Source organism: Momordica charantia (genome assembly GCF_013281855.1).
Source record: "Momordica charantia cultivar OHB3-1 chromosome 6 unlocalized genomic scaffold, Mcharantia_2.0 BLBB01000006.1, whole genome shotgun sequence".
NCBI classification, from domain to species: Eukaryota; Viridiplantae; Streptophyta; class Magnoliopsida; order Cucurbitales; family Cucurbitaceae; genus Momordica; species Momordica charantia.
Window position 1 is genome coordinate 7,704,031 of NW_028275164.1, and position 24,206 is coordinate 7,728,236.

The window sequence follows — 24,206 nt, forward strand, 5'->3', positions numbered from 1 at the left end:
CTCATCAAGTTTTACTTCAAAATGCACTTGAATTTTGAGATTAATTTCAACTGTTTACGGTTAGATGAGTGATAATCTATATACCACAGATCACTCTCTTCCCTAACTAATTTAGGACTTTGTTTGTATTTCTTGCAACTCAATGACGCCTAAGTTGTAAATGTATTAGTGGTAGATGTAGCAAGTTCAGTAAGTACTTATAACCGTACTCGAGATCATTCACATTACTTCTCCTCTCGCGAGAGTTTTTTAGACTTGCTAAAAAGTGGCCTATCTCTAGAACAATACAGGTTTCAATGAACTAATTCAAGCACTAATAAAGGCAAGGCAAGATATCGATGATCAATAGACCAAAGGAACGAAAGCACTTAGTCACTCGTTGATTAAAGAGAGTGAAGCCATCTGACCTAATATAATAGGAGAAACTGTCCAATCTTCTCTGTGAAATTGAATTATGAAAGATATTATATATGAAGTGCATATATACATTATTGAGTAAGTTTCTTCTTTAATGGGGTGAAGTATGAAAGGTCGTGTGATGATATCTTATTATGGACCTGACTTTAATTCAGGTAGTTAATTTATAGTGGTTTTTATTAAAAAATTGACAAACCATTATATTGTTTTTACAACGTCATGATCCTATGCTATTATTTTATTATTCAATGTCAACTATATATTGAATACCGACTCGAACCTAACTCAACTGGTTAACACATATATTATTGATCAAAAGATCGTATGTTCGACTCCCCTCTCCCGCGTATATTGAACTAAAAAAAGAAAACTACATCTCTGGCAAATGGACACTATTTTGTAGTTTAATAAAAAAGATTGCTAATTTTTTCAAAGTGCCTCCATTTGTATGAATAGGGAAGGTTTATTTTGAGGAAGTGGAGGTCCCAAGTTGTTTTATTGGCTTGACTCGTCTTTTGTTCATGTTCCTTCTTGTCAACACTATTTCTTTTTATTTCCTTTGGAGTTTATTTAATTATATAATATATTTTTGAAAGAGTTTATGTTTAACAATTTTTTTTTCCCTTTTGACTTTTCTTTTTCCTTTATTTTTATCATAACATGACATCAAAATATAAATCTCAAGTTTTATTCCATTTTCAATTCGTTTTTCTAGTTAAGTCTAGTCTAACAAATAAGATTAAAGTCATAAATTCAGAAACTTTGACAAACAATTAATTTGATTTAATTGTGGGACTGAGATTCAAGGTTTAAATTCAATTTAAATTCGTCAATTAGTATAACTCATCTAGTTTAGGCATCTTTCTCTAACAGTTTAAATTGCCACATGTTGTATTAAAATAATTAATTCAATTCTTTTCCATGATTTAAATTTTTTTCTTTATTCTAAATAGTAAATAGTCAGTTCCTAGTTTCGTAATTTTTGTTTTTCTTTTTAATTTTCAACTCTTTTTTAGCTCGCTTTTGACGTCTTTGATATTGAACGTAAAATATATGATCTCGTCTATTTTCACAATTACTTAATATTCTAATATTTTATTTCTAAACTACAAATCCAATATTTCATATTATAATAATCTGCATCCAATCACATTTCTCAAACTAAATCCTATATTTCTTTAAAAAATTTCTTTACTAACAATACAACAACTTAATCATTGAGAGCTTTAAGAGCACCAAATAGCCTAAACCAAATTCCAATTCCTTCATGAACTGTAAATACAAACTCCAGCTAATGAATTATGGGATTATGTACTAGTTTATAGAACAAATACATCGCGGATCGACTTGAAAACACGCGCAATCGACAAAAATCGACAAAAATGACTGCTTATTGATAATTGAAAACAATGGTGTTAGCAATAAAAAAACTTGATGTTAGAGCTTCTGTACCAATTCTACTGCACAATCACTGAAAGATCTTCATAGACAGTTTTCATGTCAGGTCTCTCAGCTGCTGGTAGAGTGCATCTTAGAGCCATCTGAAGCATATCTTCGAGTTGTTTAGGCAGCTGCTCGTCACTGTCGATGTCGAGAATCATCCTGTCAATGCACTCGTCGAAACGGTTTTCTCGGGCTAAGAACCTCACCCAGTCTGTTAGATCAACAACTCCCGGATCCCACAAACTATTTCCCCTGAACTTCTTCCTGTTAGGAGCTCCAACAAGATGACTCCAAAGCATAGACATCACTCTTCAGGGATGGACATGGCTTGCTTGAGCTTGCGAATTCGGGTGGCCGATAGCCTAAAGCACCTGCATTCAAAACTTGCTCTGCTGTGCCAGCCGGGGTTAGTATGCGGTGGAGACTGTAATCTGTAAGTCGTGCATTCATAGTCGAAGTTTCTAACAAAATGTTTGAGGATTTCAGGTTGCCATGCGGGATTGCCTTCTCGTTATGGAAGTAGTTTAGACATCGAGCTATGTCCAAAGCAACTTTAAGACGGTCCGGTAGAGATAATGGTAAGACTCCTCCTCTCTCCTCTCTCTGCAGAAAAACGAAAAACGGTCATTCAATCATAAGCAATAAGTTTCTAACTTTCTAATATTTACTCAGTGTTTCATCGAGGTAAAGGCGGATTGATTCGATCTTACCTTGAAGATAGAAAGCCAAAGACTGTGCATTTATAAAAGTTGATATAACAAGCTTCTCGTGATCCCTCGGGCCCCAATAGTATCCGTTTACGGAAACTAAATTCGGGTGTTTAATACTCCCGAGTTTCTTCACCTCTCTTGCAAATTCCTTTTTTCCTTTTGCCATTCCCTCCCTCAGCCATTTGACAGCCAATACATGTCCAGAGTCGAGCGTTGCCTTATACAACGTCCCGTGGCAACTTTTCCCTACAATTTCTGCAGGAGCACGTGAAAGTTCTTCCGCTGTGAACGCCAAGGAGCCATCAAAAAGATGTAGATCCCCAGCCAGTTTATCCGGAGAGTGAACTTTGAGTGTCCGGGGATTATCGGGATGTTGCCGGCTTTTCGAAGGTGATGGATTTGAAGATGACATAAGAGACATGGGAGAGGACATCCCTTCCCCTTTTCCTATTGGTTCATGATAGCCAATATCTCTAGCCTTGTCTGAACTGACCACATGTCGCCACCAACATGACCCTCCCCCCGGTGAGATGGCAGAAGATCTTGACGAAAACCAGAAGAAGGCATTGATGCATTCTTCTTTTTATCGGTTTCGGATTGATGAATAACAGAAGAAGCTTCTTCCAAGGCACCTTCCTTTCCATCATTGGTTGAAGTTGTCGTTCGATCCAACTTTTGAGCCCTGTAATATAACATAATGCAAAAAATAACTACCAATGCAGCAACTACAATCAGGCCTGCAATGAGGACGATTCTAACGACCGGTTTCATACGAGACCGGTTCATGGTAGAAGATAGACCAGGGAAGTCTTTTGGTGGAGTTGATGAGGAAGAAGGAAAAATCAGTAAGGAATTTCCAGGATGGAATGCCGACTCCGAAAACCTCCTCAAGTTCCCAGGAACTTCACCCGAAAGATTATTAAACGACACGTCAAACCCATTCAAACTATTTGGAAGGTTATTCGGGATGACACCGTCGAAATAATTTCGGGATAGATTGAGATACACCAAGCTTTGGAACTTACTCAACTCTGAAGGTAAGTGACCGGTCAATGAGTTATGTGACAGATCGAGAGATGTCAGGCTCGAATTTTGTAAAGAAGAACTTGAAGTTGAATCTATACCATCAGAGAGTGGTATCGAACTGGTGAAATTGTTGCCCGCAAGATTAAGATAAGTCAACTTCAATGAGTGAAAAAGGGAAGAAGAACGGGACCGTTAAGTCGGTTATGGCTTAAATCAATAACCTCAAGTTCGGGATATGTACCCAACACGGTCGGAAGAACACCCTCCAATAAGTTGTTGGAGACTTTCAATGAAGTTAGCCTCAAGAATTGAGAAGATTTTTTGGCATTGTTCCAGTCAACGAATTTGAACTCAACTGAATAACTTCCACATAATTTCCCCAACTCTGAATCCGAGACAGATTACCCGACAGCGTATTATTACTGAGATCTATGACAGCACAATGCCCAACATTAGCAGGCAAGGACCCGTCAATTTGTTTGAAGATATATTAAGCTTCTTCAGAGTTGTTGAAGTAATACTCCCATTGGACCTGCCATGGAATTAAGTCGTTAGAAGTTAAGAAGATAGATAATCGGAGGAACCAGAATTTGAGATGCTTTTACGGTTTATGATCAGACAAAACCATATTCATCTGCTACTATAGAACAGTAAGACTCGTTTGAAAAATCGAACAGGGAACGACTACTAGATTCATTAGATGGAATAGTTCCTTCTAACAGTCATGGAATAACTAAATGAGTAAAGAAACACATTAGAAGGCAAAAGATACAGGGCCATTGAAAAATTGTAACCCATAACTTCAACATGATTGGAATAGAAAACAGTTGTTTCTTCATTGTATTTGTTTGTTTTTTTTTCTCTCTCGATTTCGAAATGTAAAAAGAAGATGCACTCGTCTTTTTAACTCAATATTGCTCATTTCACCGACCATGCGGGTTTAGGCTTAACTAATGTATAAAGAACCAAACTTCTACTATTGCCATTTTTTTCTTCCTTGAAGGCATCTTCAATTCTTCTATTGAAGCATAAATGCTACAATGAATAACAATGTCAAATTTCTTAAGAAGTTCAAATTTTAAACAGTCAAGATATTAACAAATCAATATGCATTTAAAATTTAAATGGTCAAAAGAGAGCATATAACATTCCTTCAAAAGACAATGTATCATGTGAATAGGTACCTTGAAGCTGGTTAAGGCTAAGATCCAGTTCAGTCAACAGCATCGAGCTCTCACGTAAAGAGACCTCCTGGAAGCGACCCCGATAACTTGTTGCTTCCAAGTCGAAGTATCCGTAGGGAGACCACAAAATTGAAGGAAGGTATGGTGCCAACAAACTGATTGTTACTGGCATCAAAAACCTCCAAGCTATCAATATGGCATCCCATCATGAGGAAAGAGCACTCCAGTCAAGAGATTATAACTAATATTGAGATATTGAACTGACGAGATGAAAGACGGATTCCCAACTCCCGCGTCCATCGAACCGGTAAACTGATTACTACTCAAGTCAACATGTACAACACTACCCATTTGAGACAAAAGCCGTGTGATATCCCCCGAAAAGCCATTACCCCGCAAGTCAACATACTCCAACTTCTCCAGCTTACTAAAACCAGAAGGGAAAGCCCCATCAAATTGGTTTGAAGAGAGATCAAGGAACGCCAAGTTACTTAAACCGAACAACAACTCGGGTACCGAACCGCGAAACTTGTTGCGAGATAGATCCAAGAATTCAAGTGACTTGAACAAACCAAGTTTCACTATAGTCCCAGTGAACTGGTTGTCTGAAAGTGACAAGTTATGAAGCATAGAAAGACCACCAATGGCAGCAAAACTAAACTCACCGACTAGACCAGCATTATCAAGAACAAGAGAAGTGACACGGCCATTGACACAAACAACTCCAAACCAATTACTGGGGCAGCCATTAGAATCCAGGGAGAGAGATTCCCATGAATCAAGCTGCCAGAAGGGTCCTTAACAATGCCTTTCTTGACCTCCAAAAGTGCATCAAAATCAGACTGTCCCAAAACATTCACAAACAAGAACAACAGGAAAACTATCAAACAGGTTACCTGCATTGCTCCTCAAGCCAACCAAAGAGCCCAAAACCCAAAATCTCCAATGGGAAACGTAAGTGAAACAAGACAGAGCCAATACAAGTCCGAGCTAGCTCCAACTTTGAACCTTAATTTGTGGGTTCAAAGAGTGATGTACAGAGAACAAGAATTGGGAATCCAAGAGCAAGAATTTACAGCAGTGAGCAAAATGGGCAAAAGGGGTGGAAGGGGAAGAGGTGAAATCAGTGGCCAAATTCCTCAGGGGTCAGATCCCGAGAATTGGGGAGGAGGGAGCATAATGGGAATCGAGAGAAACTGAAAGCAGAGCAGGAAAACGTAAGAACCCACATTCCAAAAGAAGTGGAAAAGTGAAATAGAGGGCGGAGAAGGCCAAAAATGGAAGTGGGTGCAGAGGGAAAATGGTGAAAAATTGGGAATAGGGAGTGAAAATGGAGATCAGAGGGGGAATTAGAGTAGCAGTAGGGGAGTGGGAAGCTGGTAGGTAGTGCTGCCAACTAATCAGCTTTCTTTTTTTATTGAGAGAGATAGAGAGAGAGAGAGAGGATGAATGAATGAATGAAATGAAGTGAAGGGTTTGAAGTTTGATTCCTTGACTTTGACTTGAGAGTTGATTTTTCTGAATCGGTTGGCATGTTTGAATAGTACCCGCTCTTTCAGATCCCAATGCATTCACCTCATCAAGGATGAAGATGATGGGATTGCCTTCTTTCTCCGTCTCCATCTTCTCGCTGTCGCGAATTTAGATTCTCACTACTGTTGTACTGAAAATGTTTGCATCAATTGAATTCTAGGCAAAATACCAAAAAAGAGAAAAGAAAATCACTTTTACTTTTCAAATCAATCGATGTCTTTATTACTTGAGGTAATTATACTCTAAACCGTAGAATTTCTTATTCTTACAATTACATCTCCTATATTTCACGAAGCTAAAAATTAAGTATTTTTTTAAATCAATAATGACCTTTAAGATGATACTAAGTACCTTATCCATCCTTTTAAATTAAGTATTGAAAGATTATTATTAATCAATTAATTAAGGTATGTTTTGTTCCTAGTTGTTGGAGAATCGGTGTTGTTCCATTTATATGATTGATGCTAATCAGAGCAGTTGTCTACGGTAGTTATAGTTATGTTGGAATTGAATGAAGAACATTAATTGTCAAATTTATACACCCATTACCATCTAACTTTTTGTTATAGTTATACTCTTATAACTTATAAAATTATCGCGATTAAATTTGAGTTATAATAATATGATTTAATTTTATTAAAATTAATTGCAACGGTTTTTCGAGCTTAAAGGGATGTTGCTCAAGCGAAAGCGAGTATAGTTTAGTGGTAATTGGCATATATTTCCTTGAACCAAGAGGTTGTGAGTTCGATCCCCCACCACCATATGTGTTGTACTAAAAAATGGACGTTGCTCAAATTGAGAGTCACGCACCCATAAATTTGGTTAAAAAATACTTTTAGTCCATATACTTTCATGAAAGTTACAATTTTGTCCCTCAACTTTAATTTGTTAATTTAGGTGAATTTACTCCCTATACTAATTTGTTAAAAACTGTAGTTTACAATGATTTAGTCCATATACTTTAGTCCATGTTTTGTGTGAAAATTTTTGTTAATTTTCTTATATATGTAGATCAATAAATTTATTAGGGACCAAATAGGTCTATAAATTACACAGACTAAATAGTTATATCGATATTTAATTTTGATTAAATTTTTTACCTGGTGAAGAACTAAATTGTTACTGTTTTTAAACTTAATTTAGGAACTAAATTGTTGTCCATTAAAAGTACATAGGTCAGAGACTAAATTGTTATTTAACCTAATTAAAAAATAGGAGACAAAAAATTTCTATTAAATAATATTAGAAAATTTTATGGACAGAAAAAAAAAAGAAGTATATAGCAAAAACTAAGTTTTTTTCTTTTTAGCTAAAATTAAGTTTTCGGGAATTGAATTCATGATTTCTTAATCAAAAATAGGTATGAATTATCATTTCGGTAAAAAAAAAAAACAAATATGAATTACTACTGAGCTAAACTCATATTGGTATATTCAAAGTTCGACGTATAAATCTGAATGTATTTATATAGTTCTTTCCCTAGTACATATCAACTATGTGCACCCATATAAATATTTGCAAATTTTAATCAAAAAAAAAGAATGACAAAGTTGACTTTAATTAAAATATATATATATATATATATATATATATATATATATATCATTAATTAAAGAACATCATGATACTTCAAATGTTTGCATCCAATTAAAAAGAGACAAAAAATCGCTTGAGTAATATTAATTAAGAATTGGCATTTGCGTTTCCATTGAAAACAGCTTTGTAAATACTATGGTTAAAATGTCTTTAGTTCATTGTGGGTTACTTTTAAAAGGTCTTTACTTTCAATTTATTTATTTAAAAAAATATTTTATTTATTTTAGTCCAAATTTTTTTAGAACGTAGTTTTAGTCACTGTACTTTTAAAAAGTGACTATCTTGATCTTTGTTCTAAAAATTGTAGTACAAAATTTATACGTATGAAAATCTTTAAAACTATATTTTAAAAAATTTAGTGAGTAAAGAAATCGTGATTGAAAAAAAAGAGATCAAATAAAAATAAACAGACAAAAATAAGCCCTTTTTAAATGTACAGGACTAGAACAAGTATCTGAAAAGTATACGAACTAAATGAACCAAAGTTTAAACTAAAGAGACTAAAATAGACATTCTGATAATACCAAAATAGTATTTAAAATTAAAATTCTTTATTTATAATTTTTAAAAGTAAAAAAACTAACAATAAATATTACACTAATTGTAATTTATTAAAAAAAATGAAAATTTAAGATCTGATTTGTTATAAGGTAATAATTCAAGAATGAAATTATGCTTTATGGATAATTATTATTTTGATGTCATTATTTCTTCAAGAAGTCTTCAGATTCGAGAGATTTGTAATTTAGATGATGTCTAACCCGTGATTTCTAATAGATCCTTCAACTTTTTTTAAAAAAATATCATAGACGTCTTTGAATTTTAATTTTGTGTTTAAAGATCCTCAATCTATTTAGATTTTTTTAAAAAAAATATTCAGGAATCTATTAAATACGAGATTGAAAGATCAATAATATATCATATACAAAATTAAAAGTTGAAAGTATCAAACAGCAAATACAACCATAAAAGTTTAGTGACCTATTAGACACTTTTAAAAATTCAAGAATTTATTAAACACACACGACTCTTACGCAATGACTCTCACATTCACCACTAAATTAAATTATTCGCCATCTACAAAGTAATAGTCTTGCTTGCTGTAACCTTAAAGAAAGAATGATTCTATTTATTACTATCCATAGCCAGAAGGGTTGGAACACCTTTCAAACAGTATAAGTTACAACTTCGACTCCAAAAAGAGAGATTTAACTCTGATTCGCCAGCATCCACTGTCGAAAAGAATTTCTTCACTTACCACCTGTTCATATTCTCTCTATTCCTATAGTTGGACTGAAAATAAAAACTAGTTCAAAAACTAAATTTATAATTTAACCCTAAAACTTCCTAAAAACATAGGAACAAAATCGACACGAACATGACGGAGTGTAATAAATTCAACCCAAAAGATCAATAGAGAATTACGAAGATGCCATTGGGGCTAGGTAAGACACAAGGATGGAATTGAATGCAATGCTTTTAATGCAAAGATGCCCAAAGAAAGTGACACACACACCCATCCTTATGAAGAGACAAAAAATCCCTTACTAATTTGGATGAAAGTGGGTACAAGTTTTTGCACTCAAATTTTTATGTCTTTTCTCTAATATTTCTAGATTCCCTTACGATGTTCTTCCTCACTTTTTCATCTTCTTCTTTATTGTTCTTTATACTTTCTATGTTGTGACCAAATGGAAAACTTACTCTTTCTTTTCTAATTTTGTCTCTATCTTTGTGTCATTTTCCAAATTTTTTCTTTGATATTCGTGAATATTCATACCAATTTACGCATATCTTGACTAATCTCGCAAGATAACTGTCTGACCTTACAACATTTTGTGTCAAAAATTACATAAAAATTAATTCACGAGGCACGTGACCATTGTGGACGATTTGAACTCATTCTCTCTCAATTCATCCTAGTCTCTTTGGTCATTTTTCAACGTCATCTATATGATAAATTTCCATACGCTAAAACAATAAAGAATTGTAGGCTAGAAACAAGATTGAACACTTACAATATTATATATGGTTGTTTCGTATTGGTAAATTCAAGCACATGACATCCTTATTAAATAAAAGCCTTCATAACTCTAAAATGAAGGTTGAAAATTAAACTCAAATCAAATCAAAATATTATATGACCCATACTCGCCCACCTCCCAACATATTAAAATGGCTAAAGATTTCTCGGATCATGCTCTACAAGAGGATTGGGTTGGATGCAGCACAAGATGAGGAATTCAATCGCTCCAATTAGTTAAGACATTAGTAATATTGGATAGAATCTTGTCTAATACACGAGAAATAGTTCTTCCTCTCGACAGTGGACAAACATGTCGGAGGAAATTATGGACTTAACAAGCATGGTTCCTCTGGAAAGACGATCTCCCCGCAAAGAGAATTAGGTACGATTTCGCACAAGTACCTAATGTTTGACATACCTTTTAGTTTAACTCCATAAAGACTCGCTTTTCCCTCCTTCAAAACTATGACTACTTTTCAACTAACTGGAAGAGGTTTCTGAAATCTCCTTTTACAATTTTACAAGTGTATAATTGATTTTAAAAGAAAGGTCAGAAAACAAAGAGAAGACATAAAAATTTTGATTTCTCTAGTTGAACATTCTGAATTACCTAAAAAAATAACCAAAAAGGAAACTCATTTGGTATATAAATAGAAAGGCTGAAGAACGAAACTAACAAAAATTAATATATTACTAGTGCACAGCAGATGGGGCAGAGAGCTGAACCCAAGCAAACTCCTCCTTGTAAGCTACAGTTGACTCACAGGAGGCTTCACAGGTATACACAACTATCGTCGCCCAGTCGAGCGAGTCCACATCATTCTTTACTCCGAAATAATAAAGCAATTGAGGCAAGATCTGTTGTCACCCAGAGCAAAAATCCAAACGTGAACAAAAAAAAGAGAGGTGCAGGATGTTCTTTAAATTATAAGTTTAGTTCTTAAACTTGCAGATGGTGTTAATAGATCTTTAAACATTAAAAACGGTCTAATAGGCTAAAATTTCAATTTTGTGTCTAATAAGACCTTGAACTTTAAACATGTTGTATAGGCTCTAGAACTTTCAACTTCATGTCTAATAATTTGAGCATTTTAAAAAAGGCTTAACATGTCGAGACACAAAATTGAAAGTTCAGAGACATATTAAATACTTTTAAAGTATAGGATCCCTAAGGGCAGCCTAGTCGGCAAGGGCTTGAGGTCGGCTTGAGGTCTCTTGGTCATACTGGCTCATAGGTCTCAATTTCAAAACCTCCTGGTGAGCTTAATACAAAGAACATACAGAATCTTGGGGTGGGCGCAATTGCCCTTGGATATAGGGGAGCAAAGCAACTTTTAAAGTTCAGATCTCTTTAACCGAACACCAAACAAGTCGCCTATAAAGATGCAAATACCTGAAATTCATAACACATGGGTCCGCTGCAGTAACTGCATTTTGGAATATCTGCTTTGGAGGGCCGACCACTTGACATTGGCCACAAAGGTTTAGAGCCAACGTCTCTACAATACCTGTGGTTGTGTTTTTTCATCAATAAAAATTAATAACATAATCAACCTCATTGACTGATAGATGAAGACTACATGAGGCAAGATCAAAATGCAACTGCAAAAATAAGGCAACTGCACAGCTTGATCATCCTGCATCCGTTACTACCATGCCATCAGTTTAGCACACAAATTATGATCAATTTAGTACTTTTCTACTCTGAATATTTTGCAATCAGATCTCTAGCTATTACCAACAATTTCTGCACATTTTGAACATATAGTAACTGGATGAAAAATCATACAATCTTTTAAATTGTTATTTGTGTACCCAAATGATGTAAAATCAAAGAACTCCCTTCTATTTTAATTCAGATAGACGCGAAACTGGAGAAATTTATAACATAAATGATGGGTTAAGATTATATGAGCATTTAATGGAATACCACAGAGCACTAAATCTGTAGGGAAGAATAATACAATGAAGTTTCATCAAGAGATTAAAACGTTAAAAAGATTTATATAAAAAAAGGTACAAAAGATCTCAGGATAGATTCTAAAATTTATTGTTATTTTCATTTGGTTGCAGTTCCTGCCAAGCATGCTAGCTTTTTATGAATAGGCTAAAAGTTTAACATGATACTAAGATTTAAATTTTATTTAGCCCACTGGTTTGTAGGCTTCAGCATCTAAGGTAGAAGAAAGTCCAATCCATTCCTAATTTACATAATATCAAGCAACTGATCAATTTAAAATAATAAAGTCTTGAGATTTCTTCTTCTAAAATAAAGGATGGTGCATGCCCAAGCTCAACTTACTTAATAAAACTTCAGTTGGAAGTATTAAATATTACCTCAACACTTGTTCAGGAGCCTTTGATAAGCGATCTTGGAATGAGGCCCAAGACTTTCTATCATCATCTCCCTGTTTACCAAAAATGTCCTTAGATTTAGCAACAATACAAATGGTTCCTTTTTTGTGAAAAACCAAACTTTCATAAAGATAAGTTAGAGAATGCGACAAACAGGCAATGCAAAAAAAGGAGAAAAACTGAATACGAAACTTTTCAAAGGATGCCATGAAGACCAATACCTCAAAATTGTCCAACAAGGACTGTATTGAGTCATCCACCCTATCACTACGAACCAAAGAATTTGCATACGAATTATCCTGGGATATTTCCATGTTGAACTCACTCTCATGTTCATGTATGATCTCAAATTCAGGCCAAAGATGCTTGCTTGAAACTGTCAACAAAAGCAAATAATTCTCAGATAAATTTTAAGAGCTACTTCCCATACAAATCTTAGGCAAAGAAATTGATCCTAGAGTATCTACCAGATCTAATATAAACTACATAGCACATATTTTATCCATTCGTACAAAGTACATTTATCTCAGAGGCATTAACCTTTCAGATATTCTGCACAAAAAAAAATATTATGAAGTTCAAGCTAAGTAAGGAATGCACGAAAATTTGACATCCAGGGAAAGAACAAATCCCATAAAGTAAAATAAAAAATGCAAATCATCTCATTCCCATTAAGTGAGAAAGCTTTTTGTTCACAAACCTTTCTCAATATATGCTTCGTGCTGACTGTTAGTCGTTCCAGAACTTAACTGAGAAGACATGCACAACCGTTGGCAATCTGTTTTATGCCCAGTACGCCAATGAGTAGCCTGAAGATATAGAATACAGTCTTGAGGATCAGAATTTGGAAGTTATTTTCGATTTGACGTGCAGAAAATTGGGAATACAAGAAAATTGAACTCACAGCAACCCTGAAAATATGATACCTGATGTTTCTCAGAGCAATAACGTACTGTTCTACACTTGCTACAGACTTTGTCTCCTTTCCAAGTACCACACCAGTTACAGCGTGCAGCTAAGACAATACCACATACGTTAGACACATTTAATAAATCAGTGAAATCTTAAAGAACATAAATGTATTAAAATAATTTTATGAAGAATAAATCAAAACTACCTCCAGATTCCGAAGGTTTGTCAGTCCCATCATGTCTTGGAGGTTCACTCGAGTAAAAGGGATTACTACGAGATAATTGGCCACGGAAAACCTTCACACTTCCAAAACAATTACATTGTTACTAAAGAAACTGAAAAACGTAGAATAATAAACAAGTAAAACGATGGCACTCATCATAAAACCAGCTAGTAATACCTACGAGATGACTTCTCAGACTTGCATTTCCATTGCTCGTGTTGATCTCGTAGAAGACAAGTCATTGATGGACACATAAAAATAAATATTGTTCGATGAAATGTTGAGTCCTTCTCGACAATAGGAGCATAAATCTAATAATTCAATGAACAGGAAAAAACCGTCATAAGCTAAACTTCCATGTAGAAACATCAATAATAGTCTGCAATGAAACAAAAAAAAAACAACAAATAGAAACAGAGTTCACACCTAAAACAATAAACAAAAGGCACTACCTAACTCCTTAACATGTTGCAATTTGGAAGTAATTTTGCTATGTTTCTACCATATGTATTGATTGGCCATTGGACTCTATCAGTTTACAAAATCTTTCTTCCTTCTCGAATTACTAAGGTACCGTTTGATAAGGATTTCGTTTTAAAAAAATTATGCCTACGTCCTTTCAATTTCTTAGAATATTTTTCATCATTCTTACACACATATTCAAATTCTTAGCCCAAATTTCAAAAAATAAAAACAAGTTTTTTAAAACTACTTTATTGGCTTTTAAATTTTGGCTCAGATTATTAAAACATTTTCAACACAATTGAGAAACACAACGGTAGAAGTATCATTCATAAGATAAATTTTAAAAAACATAAAACTAAAAACAAAATGAATATTAAATGAGACCTAATTGTACAGGGAATGGAGAGAGAGATGCACAAGATGGAGAAAGCAAAAGAAAACAATTAGGAAAAATGAGACCAAATATCGTTAGAACAAATACCTGAAGCAAAAACTGCAGAGGCTCTCCACATATATCACAAACGCAAGACCTTCCAGACGGCAAATTCACTGGATCCAACCAAGCCTGCGGTGCCAATTATTTATACAATCAAAGACTCTTAATTCACTTTACTCGTAATAACAATCCAAGACAAACAAAAATTATCCAACTTAGTGCAATTCAATCTTTTTAGAACTAAATTTTCGATTCTCACAAGCAACACTGAAGCTCAAGCAGAAAATTAATCAACAAATAATATCAAAGAAAAAAATTCGAATGATATGGACTGTGATTACACACCGGTACTCCTCCAGCCTTGCTTGGAAATAACTGAGGAAGAAGAGACCAGGAATTTTTTGGCTTCTCAACAAATCCTAAAACTACCGACTCTTCAGTTTCTTCATCCTCATCATCGTCATCGGTATCAAAGTCATCTTGCAACTCTTCCGTATCATCAATATCTTCGTCATCTAAAGAGGTGATACGGAGGCCATTAAGCTTTTCCATGGACTCCACCGCACCATTGCCAATTTCATCCATTTCGCCGGGCTACAGAATCAAACACCAAATACCATGCAATTCACAAGCTAAACTACGTACCTGCAATACAAATAGTATAGAATGTTATTTATTTCCAGTAAATTCAAAGTAAAGTTGGTGATTGGTTAATCTGAGGGAGAGAACTTCAATTTTCACAAAAAGCTGACCGTCTTCTTCACTGCCATAATTTTAATCTAAGAACTCATCAAAACCAACTATAACCTAAAAATTTAGATATGCTGAGGTTGTTCTGTAAATCAAAACAACTCCTAGACAAGTCCTAATTTGAATTGTTCAAGAGAGAAGAAAGAAATGAATCGAGATTGGACGAATACCAGTGACAATGGAGGAGAGTAGAAAATCAGTGCAAACTGCTACGTTTTGGCGGCGGCGGCGGCGGCGCTGAGATGCTAAAAGAGAGGTGAGCCGGGCACCGCCGTGAAGAGGAAGTTGGAGCACGTGAGAGTGGAGAGTGGAAGATCAAACGGGTAGAAACCTAGGGCTTCTCTTTCTTTTATTTATTTATATTATTATCTTTTTTTTAATTATTTAAACATGCCTCACCTGGTTTACAAAAATATTTATAAAAAAAGACAAAATGTTTACAAAATTAATTTAAATTCGATCATCTATAAATTTTTTATATATATCAAAATGTGTGGGTGGCGTGTCTTTTTTCCCCGAATATACATTTTAATCAATTGAGTTATTTCTAATTATTTCTTTAAAAAAAATTTCAATTTAGATAAGTGATGGCAAAACATTAAAATCTTATTACTTAAATAATCATAGTTGAATTGATTTTATCATAAATCTTTTTATTAGAAAAAACTTAAATGTAGGGGCTAAAAGAGATTATATTTAAATCTTTTTAATTACAACAAAAATTTTAAATATCTATTAAATATTTTGATGGTTTATGGTTTGATCTCCATGCCTGTTGAGCTTAAAAAAGAGAAACTTTTGAGGTTAAAATTCCCTTCACTTGTAGAAATGGTTCCTCATTGACTCACCAAACCTTATACTATTTCAATTTGGATGATCTATATTACCAAAATACTAGATAGAGAGCATAACTCAATTAGTTAAGACACCCATTTCGATCAAAAGATGATAATTTTGTATCTAACCGTATAAAAGCAATTCGAATATCATCCCCACATGTGTACTAAAAAAATTCTAAATAAAATCATTAAATATATCAATTTTACAAAAAGCATCTGTGTGTGTATATATCAATGAAGCAAGCCTAATAAACTTAAGGAATGGGCCCAACTAACTTGCCCATGCCCAATGTATTGGGCCTTGAGTTTCATACCTGATATTTTTGGGCCAAGCCCACTACTATCATTTTTTTTTCTTTTTTGATTACCACTACCATCATTCTTCCATGCATTTTTCAATGGCAGATATAATATAATATTAATTGGGTTAGACAAAATATAGTATTTACCCATAAAGTAAAACAAGGCATTCATTTGTTTCACAAAAAGAAAAAAAAAATTCGTTTCCTATCTTAGTAACTTACTTGGCCTAAAATTACTCAAATTGTTATATAAAGTTGACCAATTAAAATGTTAATAGACTTGCAATTGACAACTTCATAAAATTATTTAAAAAATAAAATCAATACATAAGGAATGAGATTAAAACTTTTAAAAAATTAAGAAAAAAGATTCAAACATCAAGTGATAAAAAAATATATTTAACCCAAATATTCAATAATTAGAAATAATAATTCAAGTGTCAACTATTCTTAAAAAAATAATAATAATTCAAGTGTCGATACAAATATAATAAAAATTTGGCAACATTTCAACTTTTACCCCCAAACTTAAGGTGTGGAGTCAATTTTAATACTAAACTTTCAATTTTATTAATTTAAACTCTGAAATTTAATAAACGTTGCAATTAACACCTCACGAGCCAAATCAATAAATGGTACAAAACTCAACTAATAGAACACTCGAAATCATATCATACCTGTCCAATACTAAATCATGATATTACTCAAATCAAGACACAACATCGAACCAATAAAAAACACTCAAACTTGGCAACCAATTAAAATTCATATCGTATTAATTAAAAGCATCCAACAATTAGACATTATATCCAACCATTTGTAGCCAGGCACAAATTTTAACAAAAAAAAAAATTAAAACTTAACTAATTGATGGTATTAATAATGCACCACTTAATTCTAAGTGTAGGGTTTAATTTGTAAAACTTATTCAAATTTGGGGTTTAAATTAACTGACGTAACTGAAAGTTTTAAGTTTAATTTTTAGGGGTAAAAAATAAAATTCTACCTAAAAATTTAAACCTAATGTAAACTAATGATGATTTTAGTTTGAATATGAATCCAGATTTAATTACGTCACTCATTAACTATGACAATTATTGCAAAAATTGAAAATGAACTAATTACTATTATGAGTCAATAATTGATTAGTGGGTTCTTCTCAAAAAAAAAAAAAAAATGATTAGTGGGTTTACATTTTTCCTATTTTATTTTTATCTTTCTAAGATCAACTTAATATTTTTTCCTTGTATAATAATAATTGTCCTTAAAGCTATGGTCAAACCCTAAATAATTGAGTTAAGAATAATCAACTAAAAAAGATTTTGTTTTTAAGTTCAACTAAAAAGATGATTATCTTGTATTCAAGTTAATTATTAGGCAGCTACATTTATTCAACTTTCTTTCTCCATACTTCAAAATTCAGCAGCCTTTTTTTGACTTTTTTTTTTGTTTTTTAATTTTAAATACGCTTAAAAAAATTCCTAGTAATGCAATTCAATTTTTCTTTGTTTGGATCATTTTTTTCTTTTCTAATTTCAATCAATCTCTAGGTTGTTTGGCTCAATAGCTAGATTTTAGTGAACCCTATGCTCGAAAGTCTAATTCATTCATGAGATTGAATACTTTATTCATGAATGATTTTTGATCCAATCTGTAGATATCAATAGAAAATGACAAATCTACTCGTATGAATTCACCTACTTTAGCTTAGAGGTCAATGGAGATATAATGAGGAATTAAAAAACTTTTAAAAGTTTATTCAACGCGAGTTTTTGTACTTCGTAAAGGAATAAAATCAACTCAATTTATCTATTGAGTGCTAAATTATAAATAGATAGGATTTTCGGGATTTTTAGATGTCTGACATATTTAGAAAGTATTTTTTTAGAAGAAAATTTATAAGGATATCTGAAAATATTTGGATAGCTATATATGTTTTTTCACGATTTATTCTTGGCAATGTTTAAATTTATCTAATGTTCCAAAAAATGCCCTTACTAATATTCATATAATTTAGACATTAAATAGATTTGTTTTTGTCCATTAAATTATGTTTTTTTGAAGAAAAATATCATTGTTAAAAAAATTTTACTTAAATTATAAAACAAAAAATAAGAATAAAGAAAATATGTTGTTGTGTTGTGACTCAAGCATATCTCATAGGTTATTAAATTAAAGAAGTTGGGTTGGGCCGTTAGTTCTTGTTGAAGTCCAATTATGTAGCTACTTGTGCAACCATAATTTGGAGCCATTCTTCTGCCGTGAGATTGAGAAAAAATGCAAAATTTTGTTACTCTTCTTTACTACAGCAATCGAGAGTGGAAAAATCTACAGAAGAGTTTATTTATTTCTTCTTGTATTTTGTCCATTGTTTTCATCTTCTTCGTAGGTTGTTCTGCTTGGAGCATGAATATGTTTTTTCTCTCATCTTCTGTTTGTGTTGTTCTTGGATATTGAAGCTAATAAAAGTTTTGTTCTCACTTTGCACAATGTAGACCACATTGGTCGAACCACATTAAATTTTGGTGTCGTTTTGTCTTCTCTTATCTACTTGATTTAGTGTTAATATTACTTGATGGATTATTTGAATTAATGATTAGTATTGTTTGATAAATAAACCGTGGTTATTGACGCATTTTGCACAACATAGATAAAAAGAGAACGTGGGACAAAAAGGAATAAAAAGCATGGCTCGCCTCTGGTATGGGCATCCTAGCTAGGCTACTCGAATATATTTTGTGTATCCTACTTCTTGCAAAATAAAATAGGAATCCATTTGTTCGTCTAATAAAAATATTATATTCCCACAAAGTTTAGATTTATTTGATTTCACGTGGAAATTATCTATTAATTTATAATAATAATTATGAAATGTTTATTCTTCAGAAGAATGGTTGGTTTTAAAATTGAGAAGCTAGACAAGTGTACGCTCCAACTCAGTCCAGAATCACCAGAAGGGATAAAACAAACCATCTGTATCCGCCAACCTGACGTCATACCGAGTTGAGAAGAATAATCCATCTCCACCGATCTGGGGGCCAAACGGTCTTGTCTCCCCTACCTGCCTATAAAAAGGGATACTCTATCTCATATATCAAGTACACAATTCTATTCGAGAACGACTTATCACAGTTCGAACTCACTCTAACTTGGACATTGGAGTGTTTGACCCATGTGCAGGTCACATTGTTACTTAAGATGGGACCTCGACAGCTCGCTTCGATTAGTTCGTAAACGACCTGTGGAGCTCAGCGGAAATTTGCATCAACACGAACTTTTCTCAATATTTGAAATTGTTAAAACACAAATACTTATCCTTTTTACGTTTAGGCAATCGCTCGGATGTTCTCCTAACCCATTGTTTTCTTGAGTTTTCTCTCGAGTAATAACAAGGTGTAAATAAAACAAAATTTTAAGGCATTGTATGGCGTGTACTTTTTTTTTTCCTATCTTTGATAAATAAAATAAAAATGCACTTGATAAAGGTAATTTTAAGAACAATGTAATTTTAAAAACAAATTATAAAAAATAATGTAGATTCAAAAGTAATAACAAAATAAACGTAGGTTAAATAAAAAATTATAAAATTAAGTTAGACATTCAAACTATTGATAAAAATAGATTAGATATTGGTCTAAGTCAAAAATCTCGTACAATAGATACGATTTAGATGCCGACACTTCATATATTCTATTTATGGAAGTCGCGTACAATATACACGACTTTCTCAAAATATTTATATATTTATATTTTACAAATAAAATATTATTTTATTAATATTTTAATCAATTTAAATATATAATTAAAAATATAAATTCACATACATACACATCTAACAACAATAAATATATTTTGTAGAAAAAGCAGTCTAATTTATAAAAAGATATTATCACCTAATGTGTATAATGTACTCGGTTTCTTAAAATATTTTCTTTATATATTTATATCTACGTTGTTTTTTATTATTTTACCATCAAAGTATTATTTATTTTATTATGTTTTGACTATTTTAAATATATAAATAAAATTATAGATACACAGTCCATACATCCACATCCATAATAATAAAAAAATATATATATATTTATAAAAATAAGAAAAATTATAAGTAAAAATATATCGATCTAATTATTAGATAAAAAAGATTAATATATAATAGAAACATGAAATTGAAAAAAAAAATACTTAAAATTTATAGAACAATAAAAATAAAATAACCAAAATAGAAAGGCATACCAACACAATTTAATTTTACCACTATTATTATTTTTTTTAAAAGAATACATTATTAAAAAATCTTTAAAGTAAATAATTTGAAAAGGGATGGGAAATCGCATGCATTTTCGCCTGTGACCTGCACATCACATGGATGGACTTCCATTAAATCGTGTCCAACGACCGTGATTTTCCTCTCAATCGTGGATGCATTTTATTTAAAATCGTAGCTCCTGGCTGCAATTTTCCTAACTTAATTTTGTAAATACTTTTTATCTCATTGTTTTTTTTAAATTCTGCATTTGATACTTGTTTTTTATTTTTTGTTTTATTGAAAATAGATACACAAATATGTTTGGTTGACGTTTCTTGTTTTTAATTCTCTAAAATTTTAAATAAAAAGTAAATCTTTTATATAAATTTTTTAAAAGTAAATATTTATTTTTTTTATCTTTATTGCATTTTGTGAGTCAATAATAATAAAATAATGGTTTTATATCATTTTTAAAAAAAAACTAGAAACAAAAAACAAGAGACAATAAACTTGATTTTATTGTTTTCAAAATTTCTACACAATTTAAAAATTTTTTAATAAACGAGAAACAATAAATAAGAATGTTATCAAACAAGCAATATTGCAGGTCCATAATTTTTTCTTGATTTTAATATTTAATCTAAAATAAAAATATATATCTTCATTGAGCAAAACTTTACCCTATACAAATCATGTGTCTAATTATCTTAGCTTTCCTATATTTACTTCTCAAAGTAAGATATTAATATTAGTTTAAAGATTTATTAAAAGTATTCAAACATTATTATCCAAAAATTTATTAATTAGGCTTCTCCCTCTCTCTTAAGAAAATCGTGGAATCCCACTATTGGAAGGAGAGAGAATAAAATTTTTTTTTATTTTTTTGAGGAAGGAGTAGAAAAAATAATTATATAATTAATAAAGAGAACATACATGTATTCATTAAGCAAAAAAAAAAAAAAGTCATATCAACATGTTTAGAGAGAGAAAGAGAAATTAAAATATGCATAAAAAGAAAATACTTTTTTTAAGAGCTTTATGAACAACTTTGAAAACCCATCTAGAGTTGACAAGCAAATAATCATATTATATTAATAATTTTATTTTTTTTATGCCAAAAATTTGAAATATTAGAAAAACCAATGCAAGATTTTAACTTAAAAAAATTAAACAAACTAAAATAACTTAAAAATAAAAACCCCAGTAAATAAATAAAAAAAACAAAATGCATTTTATTGTAGGATGATGAGGGAACATTTTGAATATTAAAATTAATAACTTCATTAAATGAACCATGCCCTAATTGGAAGTTCAATGAATTAGAACACTTTTAGATTTTTATTATTATTAATTTTATGAAATAATAAAATAAATAAACGTTTTTTTTTTTTTAAATTTTTGGGTTTAAGTGGAACTAAATATTCTAGTTGAGTTAACTGTTGATAGTGCAAATTTGACTATACCTTTTTTTTTAGTCCAAAAAAGCAAAATCTGCTTTTTCTACACAAAATCTTAAAAATTGATTTGTTTGGATTTGCTTTTTTAATTACTTTTCTATAAAGATTTAGCTTTTTTAATTTATGTTTTGAAATAATTCCATGTGCTTTACCTTTTTTTCTTTTCTTTTTAAAGTTGATTCATTAGGATTTAAATTGATATCATTGAAATGCATTGTTTTGCTATGTTTTAGTTAATGCTTGCTTCTTTCCTTTTTTTTTTTGGTTCATTTCTTAGATTTTTATTTTCAGATAATATGTGGAAATTTATGAAATTTTGTGTTTATTTTATTTTTGCCTCTAAACTTACAAAATTCTGTTTTGGTCTTGGAAGTTTGCATAAAAAATTACTTTTAGATATGCCTTTTAATTCTTTTATACATCTATTATTTAATGGAAAATATATATAAATATCTTTTTGTTTATTTATTTGATGAACAAATATGTCACATTTAAGAAGACAAACAGTTAGATTTCATAACATATTTTAGACCTCTCAAAATTAATAGAATAGAGTAAAATAAAATATTCAAAAGTTTAGAAATCCAAATGAAATTAGTAGGAAAGTTTAGATGTAAATATAGCATTTGAAAAAAAAAAAATTATCATTTTTTCTTTAAAAAAACATTTTTAAAATTATGGGGTGCAATTTTTTATTTTTGAAAAAAAAAGGCTTTAGAAATAGTTTGTCTCATTAACATCTCGACTATAATCCATAGTAAATCAAATGGGTTTTTTTTTTTTAATTTCTTTACATGGTTTCAATTCAATTGAATTATTTACTATGGTCTTCTTAAGGGAAAAAAATCGAATTAAAAGAACGAAAATTATGAAGTACAAACCTAATTCATAAAAATTCCATCACCATAATCTTAGAGGTTAGAATCGAAAAAAAACGTCTCCTAAAAGAAAGATATATTTATACCTGTTATGGATCGTAAATTCGAATTTCCTACTTTACTTATAATGAAATAGTAGAAAAACAACTATTTTGGTATACGGTAATGAAATGAAAGAGAATGAATTTCAAAAGATCTCTATTTTATTGTAGCCACCAAAAATAAGCCTACAAAAATAAGCCTATAGAAAGAATTAACTTTACATATAAGAATTAATTTTAATTTTAGTATAAAATAATTAATTAAAACAGTTGTTAATAAATTCAACTTAACTCTATACAATTACTTAATTATAGAAAACTATTATTGGTTTTGTAGAATAAAAAAAAGTACAAATTTAGATCATAGTTTATGAATTATATTAGAGGCTATAAAAAATGAAGTTCTTATCTTTATTTTAAGTGTGATTTAAACCTTCTTCTAAACGGTTTAAACTTAATTTATTTTAATTTAAACGTTTTTTTTAAACGTTTTAAACTGAGTTTAGTTTGGTCTAAACATTTTTTTAACGGTTTAAATTTAATTTACTCACACATATTAATTAATTTATTACTTACCTAAAGTCGAATGTTTGAATCTCCTTAGTTTATTGAACCAAAAAATATTTAAATATATATTAAATAATTAATAAAAACAAATTAAATATAAAATAATTAAAATAACTTTTTTAATATAAAACTGTAACTAAAATAAAATATTAAAATCAAGACTTAAAAGTAAGAGGAATTGAAGAAAAGCAATAAACAAAACATTAGTAACCTTCTTTATTGATATTAACCAATGAAATTTTCTCCATTTTAATTCCCGATTTTTCAAAACGTTCATTTTTATGCTTGTACTTTCAAAATTGATTGCTTTGGTATTTTCTTAATCTCACTTTCTAATCAAAATTTATGCACAATAGGACGCTCAATAAAACTTTTAAAATATTATCATAATTTTATATTAAAGAGTTTTCATCGTAGGTAGAACATGTTAGTATTTTGAAAACAGAAACCAAAATAGTTGCTTTGTTAAAAGTATAATAACAAAAATAAATATCTTGAAACTACAACAATCGAAATAAACAAAAATAACAAATACCTCCAACCATATAAACGTTGAAAATACCCGAATCAAAATAGAATATTGTTTTTCTTTCTTTATGAGTTCAACCATTACAAAAAGAGATCGAATCATCAACATTTGAAACGGTAATGAATGTCAAATGTCTAAATGAATTGATATATATATATATAGATACATACATATATGATATGTTCTTGAAAAAAGAAAGAAAGAAAGAAGAAGAAGAGTGTAGGTGAGGGGTGGGGGTGGGGCCCACAGCATTATGTTGTGTCCA

The 24,206-nt window shown here is 31.1% G+C and overlaps 1 protein-coding gene and 1 pseudogene across 1 annotated transcript; both read right to left on the reverse strand.

The window, feature by feature from the left end:
- Positions 1-1,780: 1,780 nt before the first annotated feature.
- On the reverse strand, positions 1,781-6,296 carry LOC148210622 (putative inactive receptor kinase At5g10020; annotated as a pseudogene).
- A 4,195-nt stretch (positions 6,297-10,491) lies between these two features.
- LOC148210623 (uncharacterized) lies at positions 10,492-15,414 on the reverse strand. The gene is made up of 11 exons (XM_088126182.1): positions 15,250-15,414; positions 14,675-14,974; positions 14,375-14,458; positions 13,606-13,739; positions 13,411-13,508; positions 13,220-13,308; positions 12,994-13,102; positions 12,515-12,669; positions 12,276-12,346; positions 11,332-11,446; positions 10,492-10,796 (listed from the first exon to the last, which is right to left on the reverse strand). The coding sequence occupies exons 2-11, from the start codon at positions 14,912-14,914 to the stop codon at positions 10,632-10,634; spliced, it is 1,260 nt and encodes a 419-aa protein (XP_087982308.1). The 5' UTR covers positions 14,915-14,974; positions 15,250-15,414; the 3' UTR covers positions 10,492-10,631.
- Positions 15,415-24,206: the final 8,792 nt, after the last annotated feature.